Below are 19,472 nucleotides of genomic sequence, written 5' to 3'. Positions count from 1 at the left end.
GATGGAAATCACTGCTACATAAGATGACTTGAAGGCTTCTTCAGTAAATATAGATGGTAAACTTGACAAGTTTAACTTACCATGCTTAAAATTTTAAAAAATGGCAGTAGTGGATCTGGAAAATTAATTTGAGGCTAACTTTCAAATCATGGAGAATAAATTGGAAAGTCTGGCTGAGTCAGCACACTCTGTATGAAAAGTAGTCAATATTCTCATGTGAAATTTTAGAACACCCTTAAGAGCAAATATAAAATTAACCAGGGCCCATGATGCTGAAACTTGGGATTCTTGATACTCTGAAGCATAGCATAAGTGAATATATCCTTTTGGGGAAGACCTATAGAGCACCAGTAAGAGAATCTGCAAAAGCCACATCCACCCTTACTGCTAAAAATGTTCCTTCTTAGAGTGAGAATCTTATTTGCAGCTTCCAGAATAAGTGAAGTAGTTTACAAAGACAGAAATGGCATTTTCTTTTCAAGGAGTCAGTTCCAGAACACACACAGCAGTCCTGCTACTTAATGCAACCATTCACAGAGACTGAAGTAGAAAGTGCACTCTTATGCTAAAAACTAGCTAAAGCAATATATTTTCTGGAGAGGACTTTCTACATAGCAATTGTTGAAAAGCAGCAGCCTAATAAACCTTGCAGTGTCTGATAGAGACAAAGCCCCTATTCCAGGCTGGAATCTTTTTTCTCTGTAATGTAGAGACGTAACATTTCATCTGTCTTTCACTTTGATGCTGTTTGACTATACAGAGGTTAAAAGATAAAAGGGCAAACTCATTAATTTTAATCCCGTGACTAAACCTAGAGTAAAGAGGGTGACGTTCTGAGGGATACTGTTCTACAGTCTGTTCTCTGTACCAGTGCCTGTTTTTGCAAAATCCTTCCAGGAACTCCTGGGTGTCTTGCAGTACATTTGTTGTTAATGAATTTCCAGACTTGAGATGAATCAAAGAAACTCCTTTTTTCCCATAGTTATACAAGTTTTATCCCCCACTCTCATGCTGTGCACAATCTTTAAAATTCTTATTTCTTTGAATTTACTACTCACTATTTTACTAGAGTTGTTTCTTGATTACTAGTCTCTATTGTTTGTTCTGCATGTTAAATGATAGACTGTTGTTTTCATTTTTGCTTAGGGTTCTACCACACTAACATAGAAGAAAAAAAATCAGTATTGTGAGGGGACGAGGGGTTGGAGGAATGAGATGTTTTCAAATAGTGTGTAGGTGCCCCCACAGCAGAGAGGAGTAGTAAATAGTTTAATGGATACTTTAACTTGTCTGTTTCTTGTCTTTAGGATAAAGGTCAGAAGCTGATGAGGATTATGTTAGACCTTGAAAGACAAGGCTTAGAAGCTATGGAGGACATCCTCACCAGTACAGAGGTTCTGCATCCTGCTGAAGTAGTAGACCTTTTCTATGACTGTGTCGATACAGAAATTAAGTTCTTCAAGTGAAGTAAGCAGATGTTTTAATACTTTGATTTAGAAACTGCTAAGTTGTCAGAAAAGCAACTCATCTGCATATGTATACATAAGATGTATAAATGCAAGACTTAGTCTGATTCTGACTGTGCTGGTATAACTTTAGTGGTGTTACTCCTGGTTTACACCACTTTAAATGATTGTAGCATCAGGCCTCCATTATCTTTATGTCCCTTTTGATGCCTCTCTGAATGGATTGTCTCAAAAGTCATTTTCCTTTATGTAATGTTATAGCTTCTCTTAGTTTTCCATTTGATTGTTGCTGTATGTGGATTTTAAACCACTGTTATCTCATTTCAGCCACAGTGGACACCGTTAGCCTTTTCACAAGAAGACTCTATAGTTCTTCGAGCCTTGAAAGTCTCCAGTCCACATAGCTGAATTTGCAGGAGGAAAACAAACAAAAAGGCTTCTGTCTTTGTAGAAAAATGTTCCTCAGTAGCTATATCGAGTTAACAAAATTGCTTTCCTTTGTCCAATCATGTGGTGGTCCTGTTCTGTGTGTAGTGAAAGGAGAGAGTCACTGATTGGTCCGTGTGTGCATGCCAGCTAATGTGGTGCAGAATGTTTCATTGTTTGGGCAACAAACAATTAAAACAAGGAATAACTTCATTCCAGTGTAATTTCCGTATAATCTTTTAAAGCAAACAAATGTTTTTGTTTTATTTCCCCCTGTATAGCTCAGGCTAGGTAGCAAAGCTCAAATGCTTAGAATGTCACTAGGTACATGTATGCTTACCACTTCACATTGGAAACGACAGCGGTTTTAAAAGCAAAAACAGCAGCACCTGGCAGTCTGAATTAAAGCGAAAGCCTGGGTCTGAGTCTACACTACAGGATAATTCCGAATTACGTTAAACCGGTTTTGTAAAACAGATACTATAAATTCGATTTCACGCGGCCACACTAGGCACAGTAATTCGGTGGTGTGCGTCCATGGTCCGAGGCTAGCGTCGATTTCTGGAGCGTTGCATTGTGGGTAGCTATTCCATAGCTATCCCATAGTTCCCGCAGTCTCCCCCGCCCCTTGGAAAGAATGGTCAAAACTTTTAAAATGATTGAGGTAGATGCTGTCTATCTTCCAGTCCTTAAGAACTTGCAAGGCAGGGAGCTGAGAACAGTATCAGCTCAAAAATCACTCACTCTGTCTCTCCCCCACGCTCCCTCTCACACTCCACCCCACCCCCCTCTTTTGAAAAGCCACGTTGCAGCCACTTGAACGCCTTGGGATAGCTGCCACATGCCACCCTCCCAACACGCTGCAACTGCTGCAAATGTGGCCACACTGCAGGCTGGTAGCTGTGAGGTGGCCACACTGCAGCGCTGTCCTACACAGCTGTACGGACCACAGCTGTTAACTCCCCAGCGCTGCCACATTCTTCCAAGTGTAGCCAAGCCCTCAGTTTTTCTTGCTGCATAACAGTACTATGATCTTTAGGGAAAGAAAAGAAAAAACCTATCATTCCTTTTTCCAATGTCCTGAAATAGCGGAGGCAGACACTGAGCCTGGGCATATTCTGCTCTGTTTCTGGCATAAGTCAGAATGGCTCCAATTGCAAGCCCAACTGTTACACAGCAAGCTCACCTCGTCCACACTACGCGTAAGATCGTTTTAACAGCCGTTAAATTGTTTAACGCTCGTACCCGTCCACCGCACACATGTGCTCTTAATATCGATGTTAAAGGGCGGCTTTTAAATCAATTCTGTACTCCTAACAAAATGAGAGAAGTTAGACGCTAAAATCGATAGTATTACTTCAGAATACTGTTAGTGTTGGAGGAAATCGACATAATGCGCCTCCAGAAAGTATCCCACAGTGCACCACTGACTGCTCTGGACAGCAATCTGAACTCAGATGAGTGGGCAGGTAAAATAGGAGAAGCCCCGCGAACTTTGATATATTCCTGTTTGTCCAGGCATGGAGCTCTGATCAGCACGGGTGCGATCAGTCCCAAATTCAAAAAAGAGCTCCGCTATGACCGTACAGAGATAGTGATCTTGATCGCGCTGCTAAAATGGGGAGACAATACGTATCTATCAGAGCTCTTTTACGGTAAGACGAAATGCCAAGCGTTTGAAAAATAATCTTCAGTGCTACACCAGTGCCGCCGTTGACAAGCTAACCCCGGAACGCCAAAGAGACTTCAAATTGCATGCTCATGGAGGGACGTTTGGGAGGTTAGCTTTTCTGAGGATTCAGCTATCCACAGTCCCTACAGCAGTCTCCGAAATATGATATTTTGCATTCTTGGCTGAGCTCCCAATGACTGTAGGGTGCAAACACATGTGTCGGTGGTTCAGGGAATAGCTCGTCAATTTATGTCTCCCGCCCCCGCACATGAAAGAAAAGGAATATAATTAGTTTCTTTGTGCCACTTCGTTTCTGTCACCCTATGTCTACTGCATGCCTGCCTGGAGTAGACTGCGATACTGCAGCAGTGATAGGAGTATCCGGCTTTCTCCCCTCCCCGGTGGCAGATGGTGCAATATGACCTGATATCCATCTTCACCATTCAGCCCCCGGTTGCAGGTGCTCCTGACTGGCCTCAGGTGATGGCTGGCCAGGGCGCGACTTGAGTAAAAGATAGGAATGACTCCCAGCTCATCCCAGTAGATGGTACAGAAATGGCTGGACGTCTTCATATCGAGCAGACTGGGGCTGTAGCTTCATCAGCCCCTCTCCTTTTCCGGTGTAGAAAGAAGATTCTGGTACTGCCTGACTATCATAGCAGCAGCATGCTGGGGTCCTCTCCGCCTGCACCGATTAAATGTCTTCTGCCTGGAGACTTACATAGCGACCGGAGGCGTGCCCCCCCTCATTTTTATGGTCACTAAGAACCTCAGTGTTATTCTTATTCCTGCATTCTTTATAACTTCATGACACAAATGGGGGGACACTGCCACGTAGCCAGGAAGGTTTGGGGAGGAGGGAAGCAACGCGGTTGGCTTTTTGCAGGGGCACCCCCTGTGAATCTGACACGGAGAGCTGTGCTTTCTGAACACTGGTCCTCTAGTACACTTGCCCCATATTCAGGCAGCTGACTCTATTTAGAAAACCATAAAGGAGGGATTGACTCGGGGAGTCATTACCCAGTTTTGCTTTTGCGCCCCGGCCGATCTCAGCCAGGGCATCATGCAATAGCAGGCAGACAGTACAGAGGGGGAGACATAACCGTCATCTCATTGCCCCAGTTTACTCGGCAGTAGGACGGTACAGAAATGACTGGTAAACCATTCTGCTATCATGCAAAAGCAAATGAATGGTGCTGATGTAGTCGCTGAGTATCGCCTCTGTCCGCGGCATCCAGTTACACATACGGTGACGTAAAGAAAAAAAAGCTGAACGGGCTCCAGGTTGCCGTCTATGCTTTCTGCCAGGCAATTCCAGACGGAAAAGGGCTGCGAAAGGATTGTCTGCTGTTGTTTTCGGAGGAAGAAATGACTGACGAACATATACCCGAACCACCCGCGACAATGATTCAACCCAGAATTCCAAGGTGCGGGGGAGACTGCGGGAACTATGGATAGCTATGGAATAGCTACCCACAATGCAGCGCTCCAGAATCGGAACGCTAGCCTCGGACCTATGGACGCACACCACCGAATTACTGTGCCTGTGTGGCCGCGTGAATCGAATTTATAGTATCTGTTTACAAAACCGGTTAACGTAATTCGGATTATCCTGTCGTGTAGACTCAGACCCAGGCTTTCGCTTTAATTCAGACTGCCAGGTGCTGTGTTTTGCTTTTAAACCGCTGTCTGTTTCCAATGTTAAGTGCGTACGCATACATGTACCTTAGTGACATTCTAAGCATTTGAGCTTTGCTACTAGCCTGAGGCATATACAGGGGGAAATAAAAACAAAAACATTTTGTTTGCTTTAAAAAAGGATTATACGGAAATTACACTGGAATGAAGTTTTATTCTCTCTTTATTGTTTGTTGCCCAAACAATGAACCATTCTGCACCAATTAGCTGGCATGCCACACACGGACCAATCACGTGACTCTCTTCCTTTTCATACACACAGAACAGGACCACCCACATGATGGACAAGGTAAAGCAATTTTGTTAACTCATATAGCACTGAGTTAAATTTTTCTACAAAACAGAGCCTTTTTGTTTTGTTTTCTCCTGCAAATTCAGCTTAGTGGACTGGAGGACTTTCAAGTCTCGAAGACTATAGAGTCTTCTTGAAAGGCTAACGGTTGTCCACTGTGGCTGAAAATGAATAACTTGGTTTAAAATCCCACTACAGCAACAAATCAAATGGAAGAAACTAAGAGAAGCTTATAACATTACATAAAGAATGACTTTTGAACAATCCATTCCAGAGCATCAAAAGGGACAAAAGATTAATTGGAGGCCTTGATGCTACATCATTTAAGTGGTGTAACCAGAGTACACCACTTAAAGTTATACCAGCCACAGTCAGAATCAGACTAGTCTTGCTTTATACTCTTATGATACATAGCAGTGAGTTGCTTTCTAACAACTTAGCAGTCTAAATCAAAGTATTAAAACATCTGCTTACTTCACTTTGAAGTAGAACTGAATTTCTGTATCGACACAGTCATAGAAAAGGTCTACTACTTCAGCAGGATTGCAGAACCTCTTGTCTGGTGAGGATGTCCTCCATAGCTTCTAAAGCCTGTCTTTCAAGGATCTAACATAATCCTCATCAGCTTCTGACCTTTATCTAAAGACAGAACTAACAAGTTAAAGTATCCATTAACTATTTTACTATCCTCTCTGCTACAGGAACCGAGGAACTGATTTCCTAGGTGCCCAACTCAAACACTTGCTACAGGAGGCCATTGACTTGTTTCCTGAAAAGGCAGAGCCCTTTTCTTAAGTGGTCATTTGGGCACCCTTTCTACGAAATCAGAAACCTGCTTTTGAACCGGATCTCCTTTTCATCTTTGGCTGGTCCCTGTTCACTCCCAAAGCACTTTGCTAGTTTCTGGCATAGAAAAGAGGTCTAATCCAAGGCCCTTTTTATTCACAGCACAGTTCCCACCCATTTCTGATATACCATTTACAGGTGAAACTCTCCTAACACCTTTACAGGGATACTACTTCCACTTGGAAATGTGCAGCGCTGGCAGTTACTTGAAGCTGTGTCGTACAGTTGTAGGAACCAGCCTGGCTGCAGCCCATCTTTCAACTGCATTTGTGCTGGGACAAACGAAACAGCGCTGCAGCACAGATGCTGGCACACTGGGCGGTCCCTCGTTAGTGTATGGCACAGGACATGTGGTCAGCGCTGGGAGTTACAGCATGGTCGTACAGCTTGTAGGGAACAGCGCTCAAGTGTGGCCACATTTTTTTGACAGCCATTTGCAGTGTGGACAATGACAGGGCTGCAGTCGGCATTGGAGCGCGTGGAGTGGTGCATTGTGGGGCAGCTATCCCAGCGTTCAAGGTGCGCTGCAACGTGCTTTTTCAAAAAAAAAAGGGGGTTGTGGGGTGGAGTGTGACAGGGAGCGTGGGGGAGACAGAGAGAGCGGATTTTTGGAGGCAGAACACTGTGACAGCTCCCTGCCTTGCAAGTTCAAAAGCGGGGGGGAGGGGGTGAGTGGATTTTTGAGCTGATACTGTCTCAAGAGCTCCCTACTTAGAAGTCCTAAGGACTGGAAGATAGACAGCATCTACCTTTCAGATCATTTTTAAAAAGTTTTGACCCACCCCTCTCTTATTCACTAAATGCAAATTATGCACTCCTAAATAGCCTTCAGACTACATAAGCAGCTGCTCAACACGGACTCCCCTCTCTCCTCAAGCAAACAGCTGTGAACATTCCAAAGCAATTCCCCTGCCTCTGCTTGCTCGCTCGCTGGAGCAAAGAGCAGCTGTGTTTGTTTTTTAGATCAGTAGCTCTAAGCTCGTAGTTCAGCTATTCTTCCGGTTTGTTGTGGACAGGAATTCTGGGATACCTCTTAATACCTGGGAGGCCAATAACAGCGCTGTTGGTGTCCACACTTGACGAGCAGCGCTGCATGACCAGCACTGGAATCGCTACACCCTAAGCAGACCAGGTGTACAGCCAGCGCTGCAGCCAGGGAGTTGCAGCACTGGCTGGCTTTCCAAGTGTGTACACAGAGTGAGTTGCACCACTGTAACCCCTTCACCAGCGCTGCAACTCTCCAGTGTAGCCAAGCCCTGAGTGCCTAGTACATTATATAATGAAATGATTGTAAGGCAGCATTGATAGACACATCAATGCAGTGACAACTCAGTCAGAACACTTTTTTTGTTAGACTAGAGGCTGGGCATTGAAAATAAAATTAGGGACAGTAGTCTGGCTGTTGGGACTATATTGCTGTATGAAAGACAATTCTGTGAGATCTCCAAATGGTATATGCTGTTTACAGCCAGAGGAAATCCCAATTAGTACAAGAAAAAGGAAGTGATTGTGACTGAGCTGTTGCTTACACCTTGCAAGGCACAAATTCACAGTGAAGTGATGATCTGAATGTTACTCCTTTACAACCTGCAGAGAGGAGGATGCAAATGGTTTATCTGCAGTTTTTCATCAGTACACCATTTCACCCTCTAGATTCATATTTGGATTCATGTGATTCCAGTGATTATCTATTTTTCGTGTGCTCTTGCCTTAACTCCTTTACTTTAAGAAGTTAATCTAGTGCAGAGAGTGAGCATTGATCAAGGGAACCTTCTTAACTCATAACACAAAGGACAATATTAGAGCTGCGAGGGGACAAGGTGTTAATTCCCATCCACTGAAATATTTCAGCAGCATGAACAAAAAATTTTTTCTTTTGGAGGGAGGTTGATGATTGAGAAGAGAAGCCCCCACTGAGGAACTGAAGCTTCTCAGAAGGGGAGCATCAGTTTACCACTCTTTTGACATAGATAGTGTGTTTGGGGCTGCACCCAACCCCTACAAAATACATAGCTCTCAGCTGCTTGGAATCAGAGTCAAACATCTTACAAACACAGTTTAAGGAAGTTTTTACTAATGCTTCATCTGCCACTTTCAGCTATAAATCCATTCAGCAGACACTTAAGTCTATCTTTATGCTGTGGCTACACCAACCATATACAGCCATAAAATTATCCCTTTCAGTTTACTTGCTTTCTATTAAAGTCCTGTAGTGGTTTTATCAGATCTCTTCAAACAACAGTATCAATCCAGGAAAAAAAACAAACCACTAAGGAATCCTTGTGGCACCTTAGGCCAGGTCTACACTACGCACGAAAATCGATTTTAGATATGCAATTTCAGCTACGAGAATAGCGTAGCTGAAATCGATTATCTAAAATCGATTTACTCACCCGTCTTCACCGTGCGGGATCGATGTCCGCTGCTCGCCATGTCGAATCCAGAACTCCGTTGGTTTTGGTGGAGTTCCGGAATCGATATAAGCGTGCTTGGGGATCGATATATCGCGTCTAGATGAGACGTGATATATCGATCCCCGAGCAATCGATTTTAACGCGCCGATACAGCGCGTAGTCTAGACGTGGCCTTAGAGACTAACAAATTTATTTGAGCATGAGCTTTCATGGGCTAGAACCCACTTCATCAGATGCATGAAGTGAAAAATACAGGTGTAGGTATAAATACCTAAATAAATCAATCCAGGCTATTGTAGAATACAATTTCAAAAAGATCTGCCAGTGAAATACACCTGGACTCAAACTGATTTTCTGATTGTTATTGTTCTTCCCCTTTATTTCTCTTTGTATCCCTTTTTGGGCTTTTTGTGTGTCTGTTTTTTTAATTCATCCCCCTTCTTCCATAAGTACTATAATTCCAGCTTGCTTGAAATGGGAACAGGACAAAGGTGATCCACGTCTTTCTAGGAGTCCTACACTCCATGCCCTTTACTTTGCAGGTAACACTGAACATGTCTCTTAGACAGTGTAGCTGCCACTCCAAGTGTAAGAAAGTGGACACTACACAAAGTATCCAGGTAACTTCAGTAACTGTTCAGAGGTGAGCCACTGTGTACTATGACATTTTACAGTGCATGAGATGCACTGTAAAATATGATTTATATAGTTGTTTCTGTAATTCTCTTAATATGATGTGTAATAAATACAGCAGGGCCAGGAAGCCATGGGAGAGGGGAGATATATAAATCCTAGCCTAATTAAGGCGTGGTTCCCTGTAGACTAGGGAAGGTTACTTCAGGTTAATTGGAACACCTGTAGTCAATTAAGGCCCTGTGAGAAACCTAATAAAACCTCCCTGCTTGAGGCAGAGGGTGGTGTGAGGAAGGAGAGAGGCCTGGAGTTTGGAGGTGTGTTGCTGAGACTTGAAAGACCAAAGAATGGGAGGAAGGGAGATGCTCTCCCACAGTGTCGAAGGTCTTGGCTACACTTGGAGGTGTGCAGCGCTGGGAGTTACAGCTGTCTTCGTACAGCTGTGTAGGGAAAGCGCTGCAGTGTGGCCACATTTGCAGCACTGTTGGGAGTGGTGCATTGTGGGCAGCTATCCCAGCATTCAAGTGGCTGCAACGTGGGTTTCAAAAGAGGAGGGTGGGGTGGAGTGTGAGAGGGAGCGTGGGGGAGACAGAGAGAGTGGATTTTTGGAGCTGACACTGTTGTCAGCTCCCTGCCTTGCAGTTCTAAGGACTGGAAGATACACAGCACCTACCTTTAATCATTTTAAAAGTTTTGACCTCTTCCCTCACCCCTCTCTTATTCACTAAATGCAAATTATGCACTCCTAAATAGCCTTCAGACCACATAAGCAGCTGCTCAACACGGACTCCCCCTCTGCCGTGTGGCTTTTCTTCTCAAGCAAACAGCTGTGAACATTCCAAAGCAATTCCCCTGCCTCTGCTCACTCGCTCGAGCAAACAGGAGCAGTTTGTTTTTTAGGGTATGGCTATACTCACACTTTACAGCGCTGCAACTTTTGCGCTCAGGGGTGTGAAAAAACACCCCCCTGAGCGCTGCAAGATACACCACTGTAAAGCGTCAGTGTAATCACGGCGGCAGTGCTGGGAGCATGGCTCCCAGTGCTGCACGCTACACCTGTAGAGGATGTGGTTTATATGCAGCGCTGGGAGAACTCTCTCCCAGCGCTGCCGCTCTGACCATACTCACACTTCAAAGCACTGCCGGGGCACCGCTTTGAAATTCCAAGTGTAGCCATACCCTTGGATAAGCAGCTCCGGGGTGCCCGGAGTTCAGCCACTCTTTCGGTTTGTTGTGAACATGCATTCTGGGATACCTCCTAATACCCTGGAGGCCAATTACAGCGCTTTTGGTGGCCACGCTTGATGAGCAGCGCTGCACCACCAGCGCTGCAATCGTTATACCCCAAGCAGACCAGGTGTACAGCCAGCGCTGCAGCCAGGGAGTTGCAGCGCTGGATGTGCCGTGCAGGTGTGGACAGTTACTAAGTTGGAGCGTTGTAAACCTACCACCAGCACTGCAACTCTCCAGTGTAGCCAAGCCCAAAGACAAGAAACCTGCAGGGGTTGAGAAGGGCTGGGGCTTAGAGTGAGGACCAAATCCAGACCACTTCCCACCTCTACCACCTTCCTGGGACAACTGGATAGACAGGCTTGTGCATTATGGAAATACAGGCAGGCAGTGATTATTGTGCCTTTTGCACCGATGTGTTGGATTCTCTTACGTGTAAATGACTAATTTGATGTGTGTAATCATGTTCTATGTTGTCTAGGCAGTATTGTAGTAAATTAACATAAGTATATGCTCTTGGAAATATCAGAGTATATACTGAGGGCTTGGCTACACTCGAAACTTCAAAGCGCTGCCCCGGCAGCACTTTGAAGTGCGAGTGTGGTCGCACCGCCAGTGCTGGGAGAGAGCTCTCCCAGTGCTGCATGTACTCCACCTCCTCATGGGGATTAGCTTGCAGCAGTGGGACCCGCGCTCCCAGCGCTGTGGCACTGTTTACACTGGTGCTTTACAGCACTGTATCTTGCAGCGCTGAGGGGGGGTGTTTTTTTCACACCCCGAGCGAGAAAGTTGCAGCGCTGGAAAGTGCCAGTGTAGCCAAGGCCTGATTCACTGAAGAAGATCTGGTCCATTTATGTGAAACAAGTAAGTAAAATGTCTCAACCCTTGTGGTCAACTTTTTTTTTAAAACAAATTGATCCTCCACGTTCCCTCTGTAAGTGCACTCTGTGTACTGCAGCCATGGTTAAAAAGGGGGAAAAATCGAATTCCCCAAACTGGATATTGTACTCGGCTCCTCTCTAGTTGTAAGACAGGAGTTCTGCTTAGAAGGGAGCTGTCTTCTGCTCTAAAAGCACACAACTGCGATGAAAATGCTCGTGTTCTCATTCTTGCACATTAAGGTTCTGATCCTGCAACTTACGCCTCCCGAATCTTCTTGACTTCAGTGCGGCTTGATGTAGTTCAGGGATGCTCTTGCATGAAGTCACTTGCAGGATTGGTGCCTCCAAGGCTTTATCCCACAGCCTGTGGCATAGAATTACAGCGCATGGGGCAACAGACCTTGGGCTTGTGCTCCAGTGCTAAAGACATCTGTGTAGATATTGCAGCATAAGCTGGAGCTTAGGCTCTGAAACTCACCCCCCCGCCCCCAACCCTGGACTTCAGAGTCTGAGCCTGAACATCTCCATAGCTATTTATTGTAGTGTTATGCAAGCCTGAGTCTGTTAACCCAGGCTCAGAGACTCCTGGGTGCAGGCTGCCATTTGTTGTGTAGATGTACCCTGATTGTCCACAACTCAGATAAGCTCTTGTACTAACCTGCCCTGAATGATGTTGACAAGCATTACGTGTCATGTTGGGAGTTGGTCCTGCTTTGAGCAGGGGCTTGGACTTGATGACCTCCTGAGGTCCCATCCAACCCTGATATTCTATATGTAAAACATAGTATGCTATAAATTAACATGCCTGTGCTGACTTGCTTAATTCTAAAGATGTGTTTAATGCTTTCAGGATAAAGACACTAAACTTCAAAGCCAGTGGAGTGGGTGGCACAGAGGCATTGTTTCACATTCACTCTAAATTCTGGCTTAGCTATTTGAGCCAAAGGGGGCAGGGAGTAAAGATGCCCCCTTTAAATAGAGTGCACTGTTTTGTATTGTTCTCTGCAGCTAGCACCCATCATCTCATGCAGCTACTTTCACACATCAGCCCTGTTGCCAGTCTGGGGGGAAGGGTGTCAAGATGTAGGCCTTCAGACTGAATCAAGACACTGCAAAGCTTGTTTGGCTAAATTTCTTGTGGGAACTAAGATGTATAGGTTTGCAATCATCCCGTGGGAATTATGTATCTGTTGGGAACTGCTGTTTGGCAAAATTAATAAATAAATTCATTTCAGCACCATGAGCCAGGTACTAAGTGTTTTGTACAAAAAAATTCACCCTGCAACTCCCTTTGAGCCAGGTGCTCTCTGGCCATTGCCTTCATGCATATAGTGCATAAAAAAAGGGGGTGGGCTGAGGTTGAGACCCTCTTCAGTTACTGATTGAGAGTGTTAGTTGAGTCAGTGCCTTACTGACTGGGCAGAAGCATCAAGGACTCAGTCATGGATGCTGAGCCACCAAACTGTAGGAGTAGTGAAAAGAACTTGGTTTTGTTGGGGGGTGGGAGGGAACCCCTAGGTATTTGTATCATCTTCCATGTTTTTAAATTTCTGTGGGCACATTCATGTACGTACACCAGCACAACAATGTAATGCAGCACAGTATTATTCAGTACATGGAGGTCAAAGTTGCCTGCTACCTCAGCCTCTGGTAGTCAACAGCCACTTTCTTTACACATCTGAACACCTGGAAAGCATGGGAAAGTCAGCCAGCACCATGCCTTGTATAAAAATGTAGTGGGATTAAATTTTGAGTACAGAGGAATTTTAAATAGTTAAGGCTAGATTCACAAAAGGCTTTAAGTACTTAAACTCCAGATTTAAGGATCCTGCCAGTCACAAAATTCCTGCTGTTTTGGTGCTGTGAAAAGTGATACTTGCATGTTTAAGATCATCACTTTTCACAGCCTCTCAGAGAGCTAGTAAGTCTGCTGTGAAAAGTGATACTTGCATGTTTAAGATCATCACTTTTCACAGCCTCTCAGAGAGCTAGTAAGTCTGCTGTGAAAAGTGATACTTGCTGAGAAAAGGGTTATTAACCAATCCATGCAAGCCCCAGAACCCAGCCCTGAATGGGGGAGATCAAAGTGGGATGCAGAAGGGGCCAGAGATGGTGAGATCAATGCAGGGCACGGGAGGCAGCAGGGACCAGGGGTAAGGGCTATAAGCCCTGCTGCTGCATGGCTGGAGCCAGGGGTTGGTGTTTGCTGCCATGTGACCAGGGCCAAGGCTCAGTGCCCCTGCCAGAGCCAGAGATAGGAACTGCGTGGCCAGAGCCAGAGATTAGAGCCTGCTGCTGCACAGCCAGAGCTATGGCTCAGCGTCCAGGGCCTCTGCCTACTGCCGCATGGCCAGAACCTGGAGCCGGAACCAGGAGTCAACGCCTGCCACTGTGTAGCTGGAGCCAGTGCTGGCTGCTGAGCGGCCAGGGGTCAGCGCCAGTTCCAGAGCTGTCTGTTAGCACCTGCTGCCACGTGGCTGGGGCAGGGGATCAGCACCCCGGGGCCATGCAGCTGGAGCCGAGGGTCTGCACCTGAAGCACTGCAGTCGGAACCTGCTGCACAGCTTGGGGCTGGAGCCAGTGCCTACCACTGTGTGGCCAGAGGCCAGGACCAGAACCAGTGCCCACCCCTGCATAGCCAGAACTGGGGGCCAGAGACAGAAGCCCTGCAGCCAGAACCGGAGGCTGGTGCCCAAAGCCCTGTGCTTAGAACCTGGTGCTGTGCAGCTGGGGTCAGTGCCTGGGGCCAGCATCTGCCACTGCATGGCCAGAGCCCAGGACAGGAGTCGGGGGTCAGTACCTACCAGAACTAGGGGCTGAAGCCCTGCAGCTGAAGGCCAGGGCTGTGTGGTTGGAGCTGCTGGAGCCTGCCACCCAAAACCCCTTCTCCCAAAGTGGGTCAAGAACTCACCTTGCTCCTGCAGCATTGTGCCCCACCTGTATCAAGACATGGAGCAGGGCAGCGCATCCAGGAGCAACAGGGAGGGTGGGGAAGGAGCCAATGCTTTGTCATCTCTACCCTCCTGGGCATATCACCACCTAGGAGGTTGTGGCTGCACAAAAAGCCCCTGGCCACATTTGAGAAACACTGACCTAGGGTGCTGGGTTTTGTGAAACCTGTTCACTGATGTGCCTCTCTTTCCACATTCATTATATAGGGAGCTGAGGCACCTGATCTAGGCCCTTAAAGCTGAGGCATGGTTTGGAGAAGTAGCACCACTCACTCACCTTAGTGAAACAGTATTAAGCCATCTCCATTTAACACACATAAGGTAAAGTACAAAGGAGGAACTAATCTACCAAGAGACACTTTAATAAATATTTTTTTAAATCCTTATAAAATATTTGTTACACAGTATTACAGGTTCCAGTACAGATGAGAACAGGCAAGAAGTCATACTCCACGTTTGCTTTTAATGCACAATGACTATAATACTGTAGCAGAATACTGTTCCTGAACAGCCTCGTATTAGACCTTCTGTAAGAAAAGTTGCAATGCCCATGTTGATGCCTACCTAAATTTGACTTTATCACATTTTACTGTAATTACAATACTGGTGACAGCATTTATTTTTCAATATGTCATACACACAGGCAAACTATTTATTAAGGGATCAGTACAGGTAAGAAAAAAAGCCAGGAGGGGGTTACGTTTCAGAAGCCCTATGGTGCTGCAGCATTCTACAGCTGGAAAAGCTGTTCTTCCAGGAGATAATTCAGTGGCTCCAGAACCTCCCTCTGTACCTCCTCTGTCCAATCAGACTCAGGGCCAGATTCACTGCTGTGGTCTGCGGCTCCACCAATGCAAAGTAGCTCTCAAACTGCCAGAGTTCACTGATGAATCTGGTCCCAAACTCTTCACAGGGGTACTATATTAAGCATATGTAGGTAATTCCATCCGTGAATGATTCCACACACAGTTACCTTCTTTTTTGTTGACCAGGCAGGCACCATGTGAACTTCTCCACCTCCAACTGTCCACAGCTGAGTTGCTGGGATCTTATTTACCTGATGTCCTTAAAGTCCAGCTAGTTGCATGAGCATGACCACTTCTGCCTTCCTTAGTATTTACGTGGTGGTGACAAGGCTACTAGCTAACTTTGCAGAGAAAGGCACTATCCAGAGATAGACAGCAAAAGGGCAGAACTACAGCCCTTAACTGGATTTAACATACCTGCTATATTTGCAAGTTGAGATGCTGCAGAGTTTATGCAAATAAGGCTTTAATTTCATATGCATATTTGAATAGTCATAACTCCATCAGTTTTCCCCAGCCCCCACCATCAAATCTAGCCATTCTCCTAAAATCTACCCTGCTCTGGCTCCACATTTGAGTTTCCTCCCTTGGAGATCACTACCACCTCTGCTAACCTAGGGAGGGGCCCAGGTGCTCTGTACTGAGAAGTGGAAGCCAGAATCTTGATCCTTTTCTAGCCAACCGGGGAGAGTTTCCTACCTCCCTCCTCCTCCGATCTGCGGCCTGCTGCTCCCCCTCCTGGCTACTGCTTGCAGAATCAGTTCTGTTCAGCCCCCCAGAAAGAGAAGGATTAATGAGAAGGTGCCTGCCAGAGTGCAGAACCTCTGGAATGATTTCAGGCACCCCCATACTCCTGGGCTCCTGAAAAACAAGAGATTAAGGCCACTTTGTGGAAACTCAGGACCAAGGTCCTGAAATTGAGAGTCTCCAAAGGAAACACACACATGTGAATTAAAAGACTGATAGAAGCACCCTTAACCTGGCCATTTTAATTGTATAACTTTAAGCCAATCAGAGACAAGCCAACCTATGGGTGCCCCTGCAAGGAAAAGTCTGATTTCCAGTGAGGTAATTAAGGTAACCTGCATTAGCTCACCATCCTGTCAGCCACGGCAACTGGCAGAAGGGGGAGAGAGTTTTTGGTGCCTGTGGTAAACTGAGGTACAGTATCTTGCGAATCAATCTGCAGTTCCAGACAGCACCCCTTCATGACTCGCATTTAGTATTTGGGTGAAAAGAGCTGCATGGAGCATATAAATAAAGGAGGACTGCTGGCAATTGTTTCCAGAGACGTTCAAAAGAGATTGGTGAGAATGAACAATACCAGTTGTCTTCTTTCTAGTATTTAGCTATTAAAAGCTTCTTTAGCTAACTGGAGAGGGGCATGTTGGGGGTAATGTGGGGGTGGAGAAAGAGAGGATGAATGTCTAGAAAGCCTGTCAAACAAGTGGCAGGAGGGCTCCTGGCTAGCAGCAGCAATAAGCAATATTTAAAGAGAAAATCTGTACTGTACAAAAGGGTCACATTTTAGAGACATGATGGTCCAGCTGTGCCCTTAAACAAACACTTATTGACAAATGCATTCATCCCAGTTTTGCTTTCTGAGCTCAGGAGAAGCACTTTGGAAAAGCCAATGCATGGCAACCAGGGCCAGCTCTAGCCATTTCGCCACCCCAAGCACGGCAGCACGCCGCAGGGGGCACTCTGTCGCTTGCCGGTCCCGCGGCTCTGGTGGACCTCCCACAGGCGTGCCTGCGGATGCTTCACCGGAGCCGTGGGACCAGCAGACCCTCCGCAGGCACGCCTGCGGGAGGTCCACCAAAGCCGCCTGCCGCCCTCCCGGCAACTGGCAAAGCACCCCCCTGCGGCATGCCGCCCCAATCACGTGCTTGGCGCGCTGGGGCCTGCCCTGATGGCAATGCTGTTAGGCAGTCCAGCCCAGGCAGTCATGTTCTAGCTCATTCCCTTCTGACAGGCACACCCACTAGCAAATCTGAGATAGAATAGCGTACTGTGTGCAGTGGTGTCCGCAGAACCTTCCTCCTGCCTATAGATATGTTTGACCAATAAATCCCTGTAATTATGGACCTGTATGTGGTGGTAATGAAGGAGAGGCCATTTTGCAGCAGTGTGGTGGGTAGGTAGGAAACAGGTAGCAAAGTAACTTACAATGAGATTATAGAGTCATGCCAACAACCATACAATATATAGTATCTTATTTTCAGATAATTAATTGAAAACTCCTGTAAATATAATTAGAGCTCGGGGGGGGGGGGGAATACTAAAAATATTTAAAAGGTGACAAAGAAAAATATCGGAGTGTATTTAATGCATGGAATACTGTTTGAGATGATCTCTTGATGATGATTTGAATGAGAATTACATAGTGAACACTACTGAAGAATTTAAATCTCATGGTGCTTGGTTTTAAAAATTCCTGAAGTAAAGTATCCAACAATAATTTAAAAGCCTGTGCCAGCGCTCTCCTCTACTGCCATATGATGACTAGGCTTGTTCAGAGAATACATAATTAAAGTATTTCTTTTCCAGTTTTAAAAATATCAAATCAGGTCCAACACTGCATCATTTGATTGTTAAAATACAATCTCTACTCATTTAACAAAACCTCCTCTGTTTCATACATTATCTTGTTATCTTCACTCCTCCTGTGTAGTACTGCACCAGAGGTCTGTTGGAGGGATCTTCTCATCTCACATGTGTTCTTAGTGGAGGATTTTTAGGGAATTCTGTAAGATACATAGGATACCATCTATTACATGATGTCTATTGTTTCTGTATATGCTTACAGTACTTCAAAGAATGGCCCTGCATAAAAACTTCTCCTTCCTTAGAGGTTTTTAAGGTCAGGCTTGACAAAGCCCTGGCTGGGATGATTTAGTCGGGGATTGGTCCTGATTAGAGCAGGGGGTTGGATTACCTCCTGAGGTCCCTTCCAATCCTGATATTCTATGGGATCAGTCTAAGAAAAGTAGTTTGAGGATGAAAATTTCGGGGGGAGGGAGTTGTCTAAAGTAATACAGAACACATGGGATCTATACAAATAGTAGCCTGTATGGTTAGAATAGGAACTTGTGTGATTTTATTCATCTATTTATAAATGCCTATTTTCAAAGCTGGGTGGGTGACGTGCTCCCAAAACACAGTGATATGATTTTCAAAGGCTGAGCATCTGTATCTCCCAGCGTACTGGTGCTTCTGAGAATCTGACACTCTTATTTAGGTGCCAAAATACAGAGTTAAGATGCAACTTCAAGCACTCAGGTTTGAAAACTTGGAACTGTCTTTTATATTTGAATATAGTGATTATAGGTTCAATATTAAACCACAATTCATTTCTGATCTCACCAGTTTATGAACACATTAAGGCTGGGTCAAGACCATGCTAAGTCTGCTTATGTAAGATTATTTTTAATATTAAGAGCTTCCTACTTGAAGAATGTAATGAATACAATGAAACACTTTATAATGAAAGATGATTCATTACTGTTATAATGAATCCCAAAGATACAACAATCATGATATACTTTCAGTGTATCCTAGCAACTCAATCATAATTTCACACTAAATTGTTGCCCAGTGTTTGTTTATATTCACATCAACATTTTTAACAGTGTTGGAAAAACAGCATTAATCCTGTCATCCGTGTACAAGATTCTTCTATACCTACCTCTAGATTCCTTGCTGGGATAAATTCTCTGAAATGGCTTGAATTCATCAGGAGGGGGGAATTCTTCCTCAGAATGGAAAGTAAACTTAGACTCAAAGTCATCTAGAAAATTTTAAAAAAAAAAAAGTCTATCAGGAAAATAAATTCTGGCTACCCTTAACAAAGCTGGATTATCACTGGAAGAAAATTGCTGACCCAGTTAACTATTATAGTTGAAGTGCCTCACTGATACCCCAGTGACGTTTACAGTGGTTCATACTGTGAAAAAAACTCCATCTTAAGTGGAATTATCTGGTTAAATACCCCTTTTTCGTTCACAACTGCACCATTCCAATACTAATCATATAACATGCCTGTGGTAACCACAGCAATTTTTTACAATGATGTTAGGACCAGAGCTGTCCCTAAAGGAGTGCAGGGCCTGGGGCAGAAGTGATGAATCTGTCACTTCCGGGACAAACCCATCATG

The 19,472-nt window shown here is 45.2% G+C and overlaps 2 protein-coding genes across 5 annotated transcripts in view; one reads left to right on the top strand and one right to left on the bottom strand.

Moving 5' to 3' along the window:
* The window catches only part of SCRN1 (secernin 1), a 30,152-nt gene extending 28,047 nt beyond the window's left edge, over window positions 1-2,105 (top strand). Inside the window, exons 7-8 of the mRNA XM_032774885.2 lie at window positions 1,308-1,467; window positions 1,794-2,105. Of these exons, the coding sequence (XP_032630776.1) occupies window positions 1,308-1,466 (159 nt within the window). The 3' untranslated portion in view covers window position 1,467; window positions 1,794-2,105. The remainder of the gene's footprint in view (window positions 1-1,307; window positions 1,468-1,793) is intronic.
* The window catches only part of WIPF3 (WAS/WASL interacting protein family member 3), a 323,552-nt gene that overhangs the window by 253,728 nt on the left and 50,352 nt on the right, over window positions 1-19,472 (bottom strand). For 3 of the 4 annotated variants that reach the window (XM_032774882.2, XM_032774883.2, XM_032774884.2), the window contains 2 exons: window positions 19,004-19,105; window positions 14,866-18,062 (listed from right to left, as the gene is read on the bottom strand). In XM_032774882.2, the coding sequence (XP_032630773.1) occupies window positions 18,022-18,062; window positions 19,004-19,105 (143 nt within the window). In that variant the 3' untranslated portion in view covers window positions 14,866-18,021. Of the gene's footprint in view, window positions 1-14,865; window positions 18,063-19,003; window positions 19,106-19,472 lie in introns of those variants that run through there. The other variant, XR_012655225.1, reaches the window with a different exon arrangement.

The sequence above is a fragment of the Chelonoidis abingdonii genome, chromosome 2 (genome assembly GCF_003597395.2).
Source record: "Chelonoidis abingdonii isolate Lonesome George chromosome 2, CheloAbing_2.0, whole genome shotgun sequence".
Taxonomy (NCBI): Eukaryota; Metazoa; Chordata; order Testudines; family Testudinidae; genus Chelonoidis; species Chelonoidis abingdonii.
The sequence above is the reverse complement of the archived record's forward strand: the minus strand, read 5'-3'. Positions and strand labels throughout refer to the sequence as shown.